Raw genomic sequence first — 16,329 nt, 5'->3', positions numbered from 1 at the left:
TCGAATTTGATCATCTGAGGGCGTCTGCACGGTACGGCGTTGTAGGCCTACCAGTCCACATCCGAGCAGGTCCTCGGCTGACCTTTTGTGGTTGGCAGGAGAGCCAACACCGTGTTACTAGAGGAGGCCGAAAGACCCCCGATTTAGCTCACGCAGGCTGGCGTAAGGTCTGGAACAAGACAAGGAAATTAGAATTTAGAAACAACGGACGTAGCTGGTGGAATACTTAACTTTAATCCATTAATGATGAACGTCGGTTTTGACGGTACATAGTTCACAATATCAATAGTAACTGATAATGGCGCCTTGCTAGGTCGTAGCAAATAACGTAGCTGAAGGCTATGCTAATTATCGTCTCGGCAAATGAGAGCGTATTTAGTCAGTGAACCATCGCTAGCAAATTCGGCTGTACAACTGGGGCGAGTGCTAGGAAGTCTCTCTAGACCTTCCGTGTGGCGGCGCTCGGTCTGCAATCACTGATTGTGGCGACACGCCGGTCCGACGTATACTACCGGACCGCGGCCGATTTAAAGGCTACCACCTCGCAAGTGTGGTGTCTGGCGGTGACACCACATTCCTACTCCGCAAATCGGCGTACGGTTGTGGCATAAGGCTTCCGCCCGCCATGGAGAGGAACGCATGTTGACGTATGCGACGAGGTGGAGAGCCTAACAACAGGCGAGGCTGTGCCACCCGCACCCTGCCATTCGGACCGCGGGGAGCTAGGAAACGCCTGAAAACCTGCTCCAGAGTGCACGCCAACATGCGGTGTATGCGCCCGCAGAGAGACAGGAGGGGCCGAAGGGTCGACCTCCATCGGGCCGGGGCACCCGACGGGCGAAGACGACGTACAGTCCGGAGCGGGCAAGAATTCCATGTCGGAGGACAACTGGTCACGGGAAGCGATCGGTGGCGCGTGACCCAGGGAGGCGCCCGGCGGTTGCAGCGAAGCGTCCACTGCAGGCGTCGCCGGTGGGAGAATAGGCGGCGGTGGCGGCGCGTCGCCATGGGGCAAAATGGAAGGCAGCGTCGGTAACACCTGGGGCTGAGGCGAGACAGTAGATGGATCCCCAGGGCGCTGACCGGACGGCACCGTCGCTGAAAGCAGACGGCGAGCGTCAGATCCCGTGCGACGACAGAGGCGCGGCTGATTGAGATGCCGACGCACCTCACCAGAGGCCCCAAAACCAGATACATAGCGCTGCCGAGGCAGCGAAGAATGCGCCCTTCGAGCCAACGCCGTGAACCTCGGTAGTGGCGATAGTAGACAACGTCGCCTGGAGCAAAAGCTGGTGGTTCAAATGGCTCTGAGCACTATGGGACTTAACAGCTATGGTCATCAGTCCCCTAGAACTTAGAACTACTTAAACCTAACTAACCTAAGGACATCACACAACACCCAGCCATCACGAGGCAGAGAAAATCTGCTGACCCGCCGGGAATCGAACCCAGGAACGCGGCCGTGGGAAGCGGGAACGCTACCGCACGACCACGAAATGCGGGCAAAAAAGCAGGTGTCTGCCGCTGTACAGGAACCTGATGCGGCGGATGTAGCAAAGACATCAAGGTTCGGTGAGGGCGACCGTGGAGCAACTCTGCCGGCGAGCGACCATCTCGGGGCCGAGAGCGATACGAGGACAAAAAGAGCAATAACGCGTCCTCCCGAGAATGCGACTCTTTCAACTTCAACATCTGTGACTTGAAAGCCCTGACCAATCGTTCAGCGGCATCGTTTGGTGTGGCGAAAACGGCGCGGACGTCAGATGTTGAATACCATTGGCCTTGCAGAATGACAAATTCTGCAGACATGAATTGTGGGCCATTGTCGGAAACAATAGTCTGTGGAAGACCTTCAATGCAAAAGAGAGCAGATAACGCTTGGATGGTGGCAGATTTCGTGGAAGACATCCGGACAACAAAAGGAAAATTAATGAATGAATCTACCACAACCAACCATCGTGCATTCCAGAATGGACCAGCAAAATCGATGTGTAAGCGTTGCCAAGGGGAAGTGACTTTTGGCCATCCAAAGAATTTCCGCGGTGGTGCTGATTGTTGTTCGGCACACACCATGCAAGAAGAACACATATTCGTAATCGCGGCATCGATTCTGAACCAGGTACAGTGCTGTCGAGCACGTTGTTTCGTTCTCACTATACCCCAATGTCCTTGGTGGAGAAGCTGTAAGACAGAGGACTGTAACGAACGTGGTACCACCACCCTGGACTGATCATTATCAGAACGCAACAGCAAAACACCACGTCGTACAAAAAGTCTCTCCTTGTAAGCAAAAAATCGGCGAACCAACGGGTCCCCGATCCGTAACTTTGAGAAGGGCCATTGCTTAGCAACAAAACGCAGGACGGTAGCAAGGACAGGGTCGGCAACTGTGGCTGTAGCTACACGACGAAAATCAATTGGAAACGATTCGACCACGTCATCGGTTTCCGCATCAATGAACATGTCAAGCAAGTTCGGAGGAATCGAATGCCCTATCCTCAGCAACAGGCAAGCGGGACAACGTATCGGCGTTTCCGTGCTTAGCAGTGGACCGATACAAGATATCGCAGCGGTACTGCGAGAGGAAAATAGACCAGCGAATGAATTTCTGCGCTGTACGTGGAGGTACAGGCATGGTCGGATGAAAAAAGCGATGTCAAAGGTTTGTGGTCTGTGATTATGGTAAAGTGACGACCATACAAGAAATCATGAAACTTTGTAACACCAAATACGAGAGCCAATGCTTCTTTCTCGATCTGTGAATAATTTCTTTGCGCAGACGAGAGCAATTTGGACGCAAAGGCAATAGGGCGATCGTGCGATCGTGCGATCCATCTTTGTGCGCAAGCACAGCACCGATCCCGAAATCCGATGCATCCACCATCAACAAGAGGGGCTTCTGGGGATCGAATGGCATAAGGCAAGTATTGGAAAGCAACGCCGATTTCAACTGGCGAAAGGCGCGTTCGCATTCCGTCGTCCAGACGAACGGAACACCTTTACGGCGTAAGCGATGAAGTGGAGCTGAAATGGAAGAGGCGCGTGGAACATATCGGTGAGGGTAATTTATTTTTCCCTGCACACTCTGTAGCTGCTTCAAATTCTGCGGCGAAGGCAAGTCTTGTATGGCACGGAGGTGCTCGGGCCTATGATGTATGCCCTGGGCATTGAGTACATGTCCCAGGTATGGCAAGTCACGAGCAAAAAACACACATTTGTCCTCCCGCAAGTGAAGACCATTTTGTCGCAAGACCTGAAATAATGTTCTGAGATTGGCCAAATGTTCTTCTTCCGTCTTTCCAGAGATCACAATATCGTCCCGATAATTTGCTGCAGTAGGGACCGACGCACAAACAGTTTGTAGATATTGCTGAAACAATGCAGGGGCGGATGCACACCCGAATGGCAGTCGTTTGAATTGATACAACCCAAGATGCGTGTTAACCACCAAAACGCGCTGGGATTCTTTGCCCACCGGTATTTGCAAGTACGCATCTGCGAGGTCCAACTTCGAAAAATATTTACCCGGGCACGTTGTGTCAAAAAGATCTTCCGTGCGGAGTAAAGGGAAAGTTGCAGTCACTAGTTGTGGATTCACTGTTGCCTTGAAGTCCACAAGAAGTCTGAACTTTCCGGAAGGTTTTGGCAAAATTACTAAGGGTGATGCCCAGAGAGAAGCCTGCCCACGTTCAATTACACCTTGTGATTCCAAATCGTGTAATGTTTTTGCGACCTCATCACGCAATGCGTGGGGAACATTGCGCGCTCTGAAAAATTTCGGTTGCGCGTTTACTTTCAGTTCCAAATGTGCCTTATAGTTCTTAGCTCAACCGAGGCCCGGTGCAAAAATGTCTGCAAATTCTTCACATAGACGAGAAACACTGTCTGAAGGCACAGTCTGGTTCACTGAGAGGACCTGATTTACTATAGACAAGTTAAACAGCTGAAATAAATCGAAACCAAACAAGTTCACTGCAGAAGAAGAACGAAGGACGTAAAATGACAAGTTTTGTTTGTCCTTTGTATGTTGCAAGAAGGCTGCACTGCCCTAACACAGGGATCTCTTGACGTGAATAGCTAATTAACATGTCCGGCACGCAACGGAGGTGTGCCCAGCGGTTTGTAAGTATCTTGATTGATCAGTGAAACTGCAGTTCCGGTATCGAGCTGGAATGGTATCACTTTGCCGTTAATGTCCAAGTCTACAAAAAGTTTATTGACCTGCTGACGACAAGAGCGACTGTCTCGTGCAACGTGAACTGACACTGGTACATAATCACTTGCGACTTGACGGGAGTTCCGGCGATGTCGACGCACACTATTTTTGGGACGATCACAGTCACTGTGAGAGAGAGTGGCACTGCGCGGAGTGGAATGAACTACATGAATTTCCATGGGCGAAGTTTCGCGAGCCTAAGGATCCTAGGTTCGATTACGATTCCGGCGCGAAGCAAAGGGCCTGGATCGGTTTTGAGCTTCCGATTTGGGCTTTTTCTGGCAAACACTCTGAACATGTCCTTTTTTATTACAATAAAAGCAAATAGCTTGGCGTGCCGGGCAAGTCTCACACGAATGTTTAGTAACACATCGCGGGCATGATTTTATCACTGCATTAAATTGCCGGCGCGGCACACGTGGCTGAGAGCCTGGCGGCAGCGGCGCGGCCGTTCGCGAGGACTGTTTACTGTTCCGTGCAGCTCGTCCGGCGGGCCGGGTAACCTTACACACTGCTGGCGAAGTTTCAAATGATTCCTGAGCAAAGTCAAGTGTGTCCTGCCGATCCAATATGTCCATCACTTGTTGAAGGGAGGGATTGACTAGTTTCAAAATCTGTTCCCTTATACGAACATCAGAAACGTTCTGTGCAATTGCATCACGTACCATAGTATCTGAATAAGGGAGTCCACATTGACACTCAAAAACACAATCCCTAGTAAGGCCTTGCAAGGTTGCAAGGTTGCAACCCACTCCGATTAGTCTGACCTGCCGTACGTTTCGTACGAAAGAAGGTATATCGTTTGGCAACTACATTGACTGATTCTTTGAAATATGCATCTAATGCAACAAAACTACTCCGTAGGACAGAGTTGCTACGTCGCGTCGGGGAAATAATTTGACTATCACACGGTACATGGTCACGCCTACTGAGGACAACAAAAAAGGCTGCCGCTCGTTACCTTGAATTCTGTAGGCGGCGAAATGGAATCCAAATTGGTGGGACCACTCCGTCCAGCTTTCCAGTGCAGCATCAAAAGGTCGAAAAGTGGGTGCAACAGCGTGTTGCGGCTGCGTTAGCGGTGAAGCGGCTGCTGTCGCATCGTTTTTCATCGCACGTTGACCCTGGAGGAGCTGTCCAAGGGCATCCAGTAAGGCCTGCATTTGCTGATTCTGTAAGCGATAAAATTCGGACAGTACATCTGGAGATTGTGGCGAAGCCATTACACAAGTAAATCAGGGCAATTTAAATAAGAACACTTTTACTCTCGTCGCCAATGTTGTGGTTGGCACGAGAGCCAACACAAGGTTATTAAAGGAGGCCGAAATGCACGCGTTGTAGCTCACGCAGGCTGGCGTGAAGTCTGGAAAATGACAAGGGAATTAGAATTGAGAAAAACGGACGTAGTTGGTGGAATACTTAACTTTAATGCATTAATGATGGACATCGCTCGTGACGGTACCTAATTTACAATATCAATAGAAACTGATCATGGCGCCTTGCTAGGTCGTAGCAAATAACGTAGCTGAAGGCTATGCTGACTATCGTCTCGGCAAATGAGAGCGTAATTTGTCAGTGAACCATCGCTAGCAAAGTCGGCTGTACAACTGGGTGAGTGATAGGAAGTCTCTCTAGACCTGCCGTGTGGCGGCGCTCGGTCTGCAATCACTGATAGTGGCGACACGCGGGTCCGACGTATACTAACGGACCGCGGCCGATTTAAAGGCTACCACCTAGCGAGTGTGGTGTCTGGCGGTGACACCACATGACCGTCGTAAATAATTATCGCCCGGTAACCAGCGATTGTGAGATACGAATGTATATGGCATTGCAGTTCAATACGGGCCTGTAGCACCCCCTTAAGGAAAGCGTAAGTTTCGAAGGTCCTCCATTATTCAGGCGTATGGCCGAGGACCGTGCCGTTGGGTTGAAGAGCAATGGTCACTAAATCCGCCGGAAATTCAAATGGTAGCTCAAGCACGCGCACATTTTGTGTTCCCAATACAGTACAGTCAAATGTTACCACACCCACGTTTTCGTCAGAGTAGCAGAATCTGCAACCTACCGTCGAGCGTCTGAGAAGTTTGGCACAGGCCTCATGGTCAGTGAACTTAAGATATACGACTCTGGAGACGATAGACAAGTTGATACCCAGCAGCTCTTTCGGATCAACATGTATCATGTCTCGTAAAATTCTCTCTACTTCGTGGGCCTCGGGTGTGGAGTACGTTGCATCAAATTGCAGCTTGATCGTGTCTTTCCGATACGAAAGAGCCATCGAATGTCAGGAACGTAACTATGACACTCAGCACTAGCGCCGAAACGCGACACGGAGCGTCCGGCGCATCCCGCACCGCTCCACATCCAAAGGACGACTGTCAACTTAGGCTATCTGAGCACGCTTCCAGGACTGACCTAAATCTCCATATGTTGAAGTGTTTGCTTTTCATAGTCTAGCACAACTATGCGATTTCTGTACAGGAAAACATTTACTTATTTTTCTCTTCAGTTTGCCTTGGCTTTGGCCTGAAATACATTAGTGCAGTGTCAGTATTTGACAGTGTCTGTCTATTCTATGCAATGTCCCTTTCATGCCAAAGCCAAGGCAGCCTGACACGAACAATAAATAAGTCTCTCCCTGTGCACAAATCACATAATTGTGCTAGCATTGTGAGAAGTAGACACTGGCTCATATGGAGATATGGGTCAGTTCTGGAAGCATGCTCAGATTGCCAAGGTGATTAAGGTGACCGCTCGGGAGAAATGGAAAATCTAGGATCGAGTCCAGATGCACCATAAATTTCCATGTATCTCCAGTAAATCGTATAGCTGTTCCAGTACCATATTCGCATTTTCGAATAGATTGCGTGATTTAATATGGCTACCAGTCGTCAGCGGTTATTACATTGAAGTACACAGACTCTGTCAAATACAGATACTGCTTCAAAATGGTTCAAGTGGCTCTGAGCACTATGGGACGTAACATCTGTGGTCATCAGTCCCCTAGAACTTAGAACTACTTAAACCTACCTATCCTAAGGACATCACACACATCCATGCCCGAGGCAGGATTCGAACCTGCAACCGTAGCAGTCGCGCGGTTCCAGACTGAGCGCCTAGAACCGCTAGACCACCGCGGCCGGCTAGAGACACTGTACTAAAGCCTCGAGGCATCGTCAGTTTGGTAGTGGAAGGAGGGTTGTGGGGTGAAAACGATAGGAGACCAAGGTGTGAGTACAGTACACAGGTTAAAATGGATGTAGGCTGCAGTAGTTAGGCAGAGATGATGCTTTCACGAGAGAGACTAACGTGGAGAGTTAGATCAAACCAGTCCTCGTTCGGTAGATCACAACAAAAAACATCAGTACCTGAAACAGTTATTCATTCCTACATCATTGCATGTGACACATACTGCACACTATGGAAAATAAAGTTTAATTAAATACAAAAATGAATAGCTGCTTTTTGAAACTCTGTAGTTTACTGATGAGACTGCCTTCTTACGTCCTGATTAAGGACACTGGATACAGAATTTTAACATGGTTAAAGAGAAATACTGTAGATTATAATATAGATTTGTAAGGCGAAACAAAAAGGAAAACTCAATTCTAAAGAAGTATGAATAACCATATTAAAACATAAACTGCTAGTAAAATGAATGTGTTTATAGAATGTAAATTTTTGTCTCATTGAACCAATTTTTACTTCTTTTTGCACCTGAAAATGGCCTTTTTTCGAAAAAAAAATTCGTATTCTTTCATTTTTAGAGACAGTACGTCCAACTTCCTGACTCATTCATTATATGTTTACTAACGTATGCTGCAACGGCAACTGGGGTTCTAAGTCGTTGACGAATATGAAATCCTGTTCTTCTAGTCTAATACGACAGTACCCTGCTGTTGTCTTCGGGTCAATATGATCCGAAAAGGAATTTTTTATTCCATAACTTTTCATTATTTAAATGATATTGCTCGAAAGATGATGATTTTGTTTTTCTAAACATTCTAAATACCTTAAATCTGAAATCGAAAAAAATTCTTTCCTCCCTCTGCAAAAACGTAATTTGTTACACTTGTGTTCCTCAGGTCAGTATGACCCGAGGGAGCTTAAAAATTCACAGAATGTACAAATACCACAGTCAAGTTCTATTTCTACATGCCTGAAGTATCTGTGTAGCTGTTTCTTTCCGACAAAGTAAATATCTGATTCCTTCTTGTTGAAACATGCGAACATTATGCAACAATGCAAGTCGCTGATTGCGTTCAAATTATTGTAGCACATTATTGCTAACAGCCACATCTTACCAACTGTTGTGCTCAGAAGCAGTTCATGTATCTATCGTACTAATTTTTGTGTGACTATCATGACAAAACGAGTTTTTACGATGAGTAATTGGAAGCATATGTAAATGTGTCTGACACCGAGGATAATATTTTTGAAGAAGAAAATCACACCGGTGATGACAACATTTGCCCTTCACCTGTTTCAGAAGACATTTCTGATATTGATACCTCAAATGACAATGTGCAGGGTGTTCAACTGTTTTAGTCTAAGGACAAAAAGAATCACGTGTAGCTTAGAAACTTTTACTCAAACTTGAAGACCATCTAGTGCAAACATTATAAAACTGACTCCTGGTCCGATAAGATACGCTTTCTCCAGAATAAGTGATATAAAATCATCTTTTCAGTTTATGATGAACTATGATATTCAGAGTAATGAGGTGGAAATGAGTGATATTGAGGGTCAAAGAGTTTATGGGGATAGCTGGGAAGCATTATATGAAATTACATTTGAAGGCTGTATTGGCTTCTTACTGGCTGGTGTGTTTAAGTCATGTAGTGAATCAACAAAGAGTCTGTGGGATCAGGAAACAGGCAGAGCCATATTTTCTGCCGTAATGTCGCTGAAAACAGTCTGTTGCATCTCACGTGCGTTACGTTTCGATGACAAGTCTGATCGAAGATCCAGAAGAGTAAATGAAAATTTGGCACCTGTTCTGTGGCCTAAGTGGGTGGAACTACTTTCAAAACTATATAATCCTGCCATAAACGTAACCGTGGATGAACGACTGGTGGCTTTCCGAGGACGTTGTCAATTCAAACAATATATACCGAGCAAACCCTCAAAATATTGGGTAAAAATATGGACAGTGTGCTATGGTGCTACTTCTTATGTTCTGGAAACACAAATCCATACAGGAAAATAACCTGGACAACACCTGAGAAGAATAAGGGTATGAGGATTGCCATGGACCTGACACATGAGCTAAAAGGACAAAATGTAAAATGTGACAATCTTTTTACATTATATGCTTTAGGCCAAGGACTCCTAACAAGCTATCTTTCAACGCTGGGGTGAGAACAAATAACTCTGAACTCCCTAATAATATATCAAGCAAAGAAGGTCTTCACACATCAAAGTTCTTTTTTACTACGGATATTACGGTCGTATCTTACGTGACAAGGAAGAACGAACAGGTCGCCCTCATCAGCTCAATCGACAACAGTGAGGAAATAAGCAACAGAGAAGTCAAGAAAGCAAAAAATTATATTGGACTACGGTGCAAGTAAGGGAGCAGGTGACACTGGCACCTACACGTCCAAGAGGAAAACCAACGGCTGACCAGTGACCATCTTCTACAATATTATTGATACTTCTACCTACAATGCTTCTGTGCTGGGGACAGAAATAAATCCGGGGTAGCAAAAATGTTCTTTACAAAAGAAGAGTACTTCTCGATGGATTGGGAAGACTCGTATTTACCCCTTACATTGAAGCTAGAAAAATGTTACCACGAAATGAACTGTCAGCAGCCATTGTTAGAAGAATACAAACAGGAAGTCCATCAACACAAAGCGCCAGCGGTAGCCACCAAAACTGCAAACGTGCCAGGTGCAAATTCTGTCCATAAAGTTGTGACAACAAGACACCAATGAAGCGTTCAATGGAATTCTAAGTAAAACTGTATTCTAATTTTTTCTGTTGTTAACAGCCGCACTGTCTAGGGCGTCTTGTCACGGTCCCCCTCGGAGGGTCGAGGCCTCCCTCGAGCATGTGTGTATGTGTCGTCCTTACTTTAAGTTAGTTTAAGTTAGATTAAATAGTGTGTAAGCTTAGGAGCCGATGACCTCAGCAGTTTGGTGCCATAAGACCTTCCCACAAATTTCCAAAAAAAGTTGTTATTGTCTGTTTATACGCAAAGTGAAACTGTACCGTGCAACAGCTCATTGAGGGTCAGAGTTTGCATCATTGTTGACATTGTTGGCGTGTAATACTGTAAAACTTGTTTATATTGTAGAAAATTCATCTACTTTGAAAGTATAATAGTTTTTAGCAATTCACAATCATAATGTCCTTTAAATACCATACCAGGTCGTTAAGACCCGAAGGAGTATATGTGTATAGTTTTTCTACGGAACGTAGCAGGGTTAAATAACAGAAGTGTATGTTATGAGTAAGTAGTTGAAAACGGCGCATCGCCGAAATCACTTCGTGTGAAATAATGTCTGTGATCGCAATTCAGATGAAATTTTTTTTAATTTTATTATATTTTTTAATAACACTTGAGTGTTACTCGCAGTAGTTACACAGAAAAGTAAAACTTGCACGGGACTCACTATCTTGAGGAGTTGACCTCAATAATAACGTTGTTAGCACTTGCCACGTGTTCGTCTGTTTCATATCGGCAAACAGATTCGCAGTAGCTGCTAAGCCATAATGAGTTCTGGCACCGTTGAATTACCTGCCGATATAGTTTACAATAGGCGCTTGCTCCCGTACGACAGGAAACGGTCGCTGATAATGCGACTGCAGCAGAAGTTGAATGATTGCGCGCTAGCTAACTCGCTTCCTGGAACACTTTTGCGTACACATTTCAGATAATGTCTTTACAAACTCGAGTGAATCATACTTCAAGTGCCTTTCTTTGCTTCTTTACTTGATGTAATCTCCTTTACGCCATAACGAGTGAGGGTACGTGTCTGCAGTCAACAAACGTCATAATTCTACGCGTAGCGTACTTGCCTTTTTCAAGTTCAGAACGTCATTCAGAATGTTGTATAATTTACCTATTCATATGATCTGCCTATGTTGAGATGTGACATTAGTGTTACTGATAATACGCGACGTAAATCCACCATTATAGCTTCCATGTAAGGGAGATACATACGAACGTTAAGGGGAGCATTGGTTTTCAATGAGCTCAAGATGGCGGCGAGTATACAAGTAATTTTAAATCGCTCTGCAGTTTCTAATGACCCGAGTGTGTTGTATGTGACGAGTTTCACTCAGGAAGGTGTGCAAATTCCATGTGACCGTGACACGGAGTGTAACGGCCGCGAGAACGCGATTGCAATTTGTTACTCAGGTCTGCAAGTTAATCTGCTCGATGAACTACAAACAAGAGCTTCACGCTATCAAAAATTATACAAAAACACTGGAAAACGTAGCACAATGCATACTGGAATCGTCTGAAGTTTCATACGTAAGGCAACAAGATTTCGTAAGTGCTAGGCGTAATAATAGTACACAAAAATTGTGAACAGTGTAAACAGTGCGACTGTAAATACAAATATGAACAACCTACTCACATAAAAAGAAACAATTGAATTAAATGTAGAAAAAGACAAAGTGAATGTTCTTAGGCAGAAAAACCTAAATACCTGTGCGATGTATAAATAAGAGTACAAGACCTATATCTCTGCTGACTGTCATGGAAGAGAAGTTACAGAACAAATAATCTGTCAAAACTTAATGTAACATGGAATATCAGGCCAGGTACAGAACTAAGCGCAGTTTTGAAAATTTGTGACAAATGCAATGAAAACTGGCAACAGTTGCATCATAACTTGAGGATCCAATGACATTCATCGCAACGAAACATGGCATGCAACGGAAATCCTTAAGGAAACAATCAAAAGAAGGCCTTACGCGTATTTCTACATTTTCAATATTCCACAGAGGCATGATATGGTGCAAAACCTGTGCTTGAAAGTTGAGATTGTTGTAGTTAATAGGATATTGTCTAAAGTCTGTAGAGGTTGCCTGAATGCGGCTTTTATAGAGATAAACAGTAGGAGGAGAGAACACTTTACAAGATACGGACTCCGCAAGAACGCAAAAGGAAAAAATATGTGAGTGCGAAATATTTCGATTGATTACTAAGTCGTTTGTAGTACAAGGGGCTCCAATCCTAGTTTCATCTAACTAAGAGTCGTTTGCAACAGTAAAACCATGATTATCAGTGGCAGCAGTGAAGTCAACGTCATTACTAGTAACAGCAGCAGAGCACCAACCACCACCACCAGCATAGGTACCGTTATTATCAGCAGCAGAACACCAACAACACAACAGCAGAACTACCACCATCATCAGGCAGAGCTATAATCATCAGCTGTAGCATCCAGTTCAGCGTTAATCGTCAGTTTAGCAGAAGCAATTAATCGATCGCCATTCAGAACAGAGTAGCACGACTACCATACTTGAAGAATTTTTTTGCTGCCAAGCAGCCTAAAGGGAACACCAAGTTAAGCAACTGGTTCGTTGGCTGGTTGATTTGGGGGAGGGGGCCAAACATCGCTGTCATCGGTCCCATCGGATTAGTGAAGGATGGAGAAGGAAGTCGGCAATGCCCTTTGAAAGTAACCATCCCACCATTTGCCTGAAGAGATTTAGGGAAATCAAGGAAAACCTAAATCAGGATGGACGGACTCGGATTTCAACCGTCATCCTTCCGGATGTAAGTCAAGTCTGCTAACCGCAGCGCCACCTCGCTCGGTGTTAAGCAACTCACCAGATCTATGTGTCAGTCGGTGAACATTGCTATGTCAAATTGTACAAGAACTTGGCAACAAACTGAGGTTTCTGCGTTGTGCATTAATGAGCACAGCCTACGATACACAAAGATTTGTGCAGCAAAAATACCAGACTTTGAACTTACAAGTATCTTTAGCAGGGAAAGCTATAAACGTGAAGGGGTATTCATCTACGACGGTTCCCCAGAAAGTAATGCACGTCACTTTTCTTTTCAGCCGAAAACAATGCAACGAATGCGAAACGTTGCGTACAGTGTGTGATCAAAAGTATCACGGCACCTGGCTGAAAATGACTTACAAGATGGTGGCGCCCTCCATCGGTAATGCTGGAATACGATATGGTGTTCTCCCACCCTTGGCCTTGATGACAGCTTTCACTCTCGCAGGCATACGCTCAATCAGGTGCTGGAAGGTTTCTTGGGGAATGGCAGCCCATTCTTCACGGAGTGATACACTGAGGAGAGGTATCGATGTCAGTCAGTATGGCCTGCCACGAAGTCGCCGTTCCAAAACACCCCAAAGGTGTTAGGACTCTGTCAGGACTCTGTGCAGGCCAGTCCATTACAGGGATGTTATTGTCATGTAACCACTCCGCCACAGGTTGTACATTATGAACAGGTGCTCGATCATGTTGAAAGATGCAATTGCCATGCCCCAATCGCTCTTCAACAGTGGGACGCAAGAAGGTGCTTAAAACATCAGTGTAGGCCAGTGCTGTGCTGATGCCACGCAAAACAACAAGGGGTGCAAGCCCCCTCCATGAAAAACACGACCACACCGTAATAACATCGCCTCCGAATTTTATTGTTGACACTACACACGCTGGCAGATGACGTTCACCAGGCATTCGCCACATCCACACCCTACCATCGGATTGCCACATTGTCTACCGTGATTCGTCACTCCACACAACGTTTTTCCACTCTTCAGTCGTCCAATGTTTACTCCTTACACCAAGCGAGGCGTCGTTTGGCATTTCCCGGCGTGATGTGTGGCTTATGAGCAGCCGCTCGACCTTGAAATCTAAGTTTTCTCACCTCCCGCTTAACTGTCATAGTACTTGCAGAAGATCCTGATCGTCTGGATAGATGTTTGCCTATTACATATGACGACTCTCTTCAACTGTCAGCGGTTTCTGTCAGTCAACTAAAGTCCACTAAAGAGACAGCTTACACTACACTCGTTCGTCCTCTGTTAGATTATTGCTGCGTAGTGTGGGATCCTTACCAGGTGGGATTGACGGAGGACATCGAAAGGGTGCAAAAAATGGAAGCTCGTTTTGGATTATCACGTAATAGGGGAGAGAGTGTGGTAGATATGATACGGGAGTTGGGATGGAAGTCATTAAAGCGGCGAGATCTATTTACGAAATTTCAGTCACGAACTTTCTCTTCCGAATGCGAAAATGTTTTGTTGATCCCAACCTACATAGGTAGGAATGATCATCAAAATAAAATAAGAGAAATCAGAGCTCGAACAGAAAGGTTTAGGAGTTCGTTTTTCCCGCGCGCTGTTCGGGAGTGGAACGGTAGGGAGATGGTAATATTGTGGTTCGATGAACCCTCTGCCAAGTACTTAAATGTGAATTGCACAATAATCATGCAGATGTAGATGTAGGGCTGCACGCTTTTGTACTGTACGTGTCCCTTGACGTTTCCACTTCACTATCACGCTAGTAACAAGTGGACCTAGGGATGTTTAGGAGCTTGGAAATCGGCGCATGACACAAGTCACCTGTCCACGTTCGCAGTCCGTGAGCTCCGCGGAGCTCCCCATTCGGCTCTCTCACGATGTCTAATGACTACTGAGGTCGCTGATATGAAGTATCTGGCAGTAGGTGGCAGCACGATGCACCTAATATGAAAAACATATGTCGTGGGGTGTCCGGATACCTTTGGTCACATAGTGTATGTATTATTTGAAGTCTCATGAGTGAGCCCGCCAAGTTTCCGTCACTTCCGACAGATAGCGTAGCTGCAGGGCTGTTTCAAAATGGTCTCTGTAGATGATGTACGTTACATGCAACGCTCCGTCATTTAATTTCTCACTGCAGGGAAATAAACCGTGGGGAATATTCACAAACGCTTGTGCAAAGTCTATGGAGCATCTGCTGTCGACAGAAGTACAGTTAGTCTCTGGGCACGGAATGTGAGGTCATCAGAAAGCGGTTCGACAGAGCTCCACGATTTGCAACTGTCGCGGAGACCAACCATGGCTGTCACGCCATTAAAGGATGTCACTCTTGGAAGACATTTTGAGGACGAAGAGAAGGTGATTCACGCAGTGAAACACTGGCTCCACCCCCAGGACGAGGATTGGTACCGACAACACGTACAGGCACTTCTTTCGCACTGGAGGAAGGCCATAGAAAAGGTCGGAGATTATGTCAACAACAGGGTGTGTATTTCCATTTCCATTTTTATTATCACATAACATGCCTTATACAATCAAGATTGTGACATAGGTGACTTGTCAGTTTTACACTATACAGGGTGTTACAAAAAGGTACGGCCAAACTTTCAGGAAACATTCCTCATACACAAATAAAGAAAAGATGTTATGTGGACATGTGTCCGGAAACGCTTAAGTTCCATGTTAGAGCTCATTTTAGTTTCGTCAGTATGTACTGTACTTCCTCGATTCACCGCCAGTTGGCCCAATTGAAGGAAGGTAATGTTGACTTCGGCGCTTGTGTTGACATGCGACTCATTGCTCTACAGTACTAGCATCAAGCACATCAGTACGTAGCATCAACAGGTTAATGTTCATCACGAACGTGGTTTTGCAGTCAGTGCAATGTTTACAAATGCAGAGTTGGCAGATGCTCATTTGATGTATGGATTAGAACGGGGCAATAGCCGTGGCGCGGTACGTTTGTATCGAGACATTTCCAGAACGAAGGTGTCCCGACAAGAAGACGTTCGAAGCAATTGATAGGCGTCTTAGGGAGCACGGAACATTCCAGCCTATGACTCGCGACTGCGGAAGACCTAGAACGACGAGGAAACCTGCAATGGACGAGGAAATTCTTCGTGCAGTTGACGATAACCCTAATTTCAGCGTCAGAGAAGTTGCTGCTGTACAAGGTAACGTTGACCACGTCACTGTATGGAGAGTGCTACGGGAGAATCAGTTGTTTCCGTACCATCTACAGCGTGTGCAGGCACTATCAGCAGTTGATTGGCCTCCACGGGTACAATACTGCGAATGGTTCATCCAACAATGTGTCAATCCTCATTTCAGTGCAAATGTTCTCTTTACGGATGAGGCTTCATTCCAACGTGATCAAATTGTAAA

The 16,329-nt window shown here is 45.6% G+C and overlaps 1 protein-coding gene across 1 annotated transcript; it reads right to left on the bottom strand.

Annotated features, from left to right (window-relative positions):
• Positions 1 to 211: 211 nt before the first annotated feature.
• LOC126299158 (MAPK-interacting and spindle-stabilizing protein-like) lies at positions 212 to 5,823 on the bottom strand. Its single transcript, XM_049990923.1, has 2 exons — positions 5,178 to 5,823; positions 212 to 1,098 (listed from the first exon to the last, which is right to left on the bottom strand). The coding sequence occupies exons 1-2, from the start codon at positions 5,437 to 5,439 to the stop codon at positions 578 to 580; spliced, it is 783 nt and encodes a 260-aa protein (XP_049846880.1). The 5' UTR covers positions 5,440 to 5,823; the 3' UTR covers positions 212 to 577.
• Positions 5,824 to 16,329: the final 10,506 nt, after the last annotated feature.

This window comes from Schistocerca gregaria, chromosome X (genome assembly GCF_023897955.1).
Source record: "Schistocerca gregaria isolate iqSchGreg1 chromosome X, iqSchGreg1.2, whole genome shotgun sequence".
In the NCBI taxonomy this organism is placed as follows: Eukaryota; Metazoa; Arthropoda; class Insecta; order Orthoptera; family Acrididae; genus Schistocerca; species Schistocerca gregaria.
This window is presented reverse-complemented; position numbering and strand designations above follow the sequence as displayed.

Excerpts from the sequence above, each read along its gene's own strand:
- LOC126299158 (XM_049990923.1), bottom strand. The coding sequence starts at position 5,439 with ATGGCTTCGCCACAATCTCCAGATGTACTGTCCGAATTTTATCGCTTA. Across the intron at positions 1,099-5,177 it reads CGCCGCCTACAGAATTCAAG|CGACGGTGCCGTCCGGTCAG; the intron begins GTAACGAGCGGC and ends GTCTGCTTTCAG.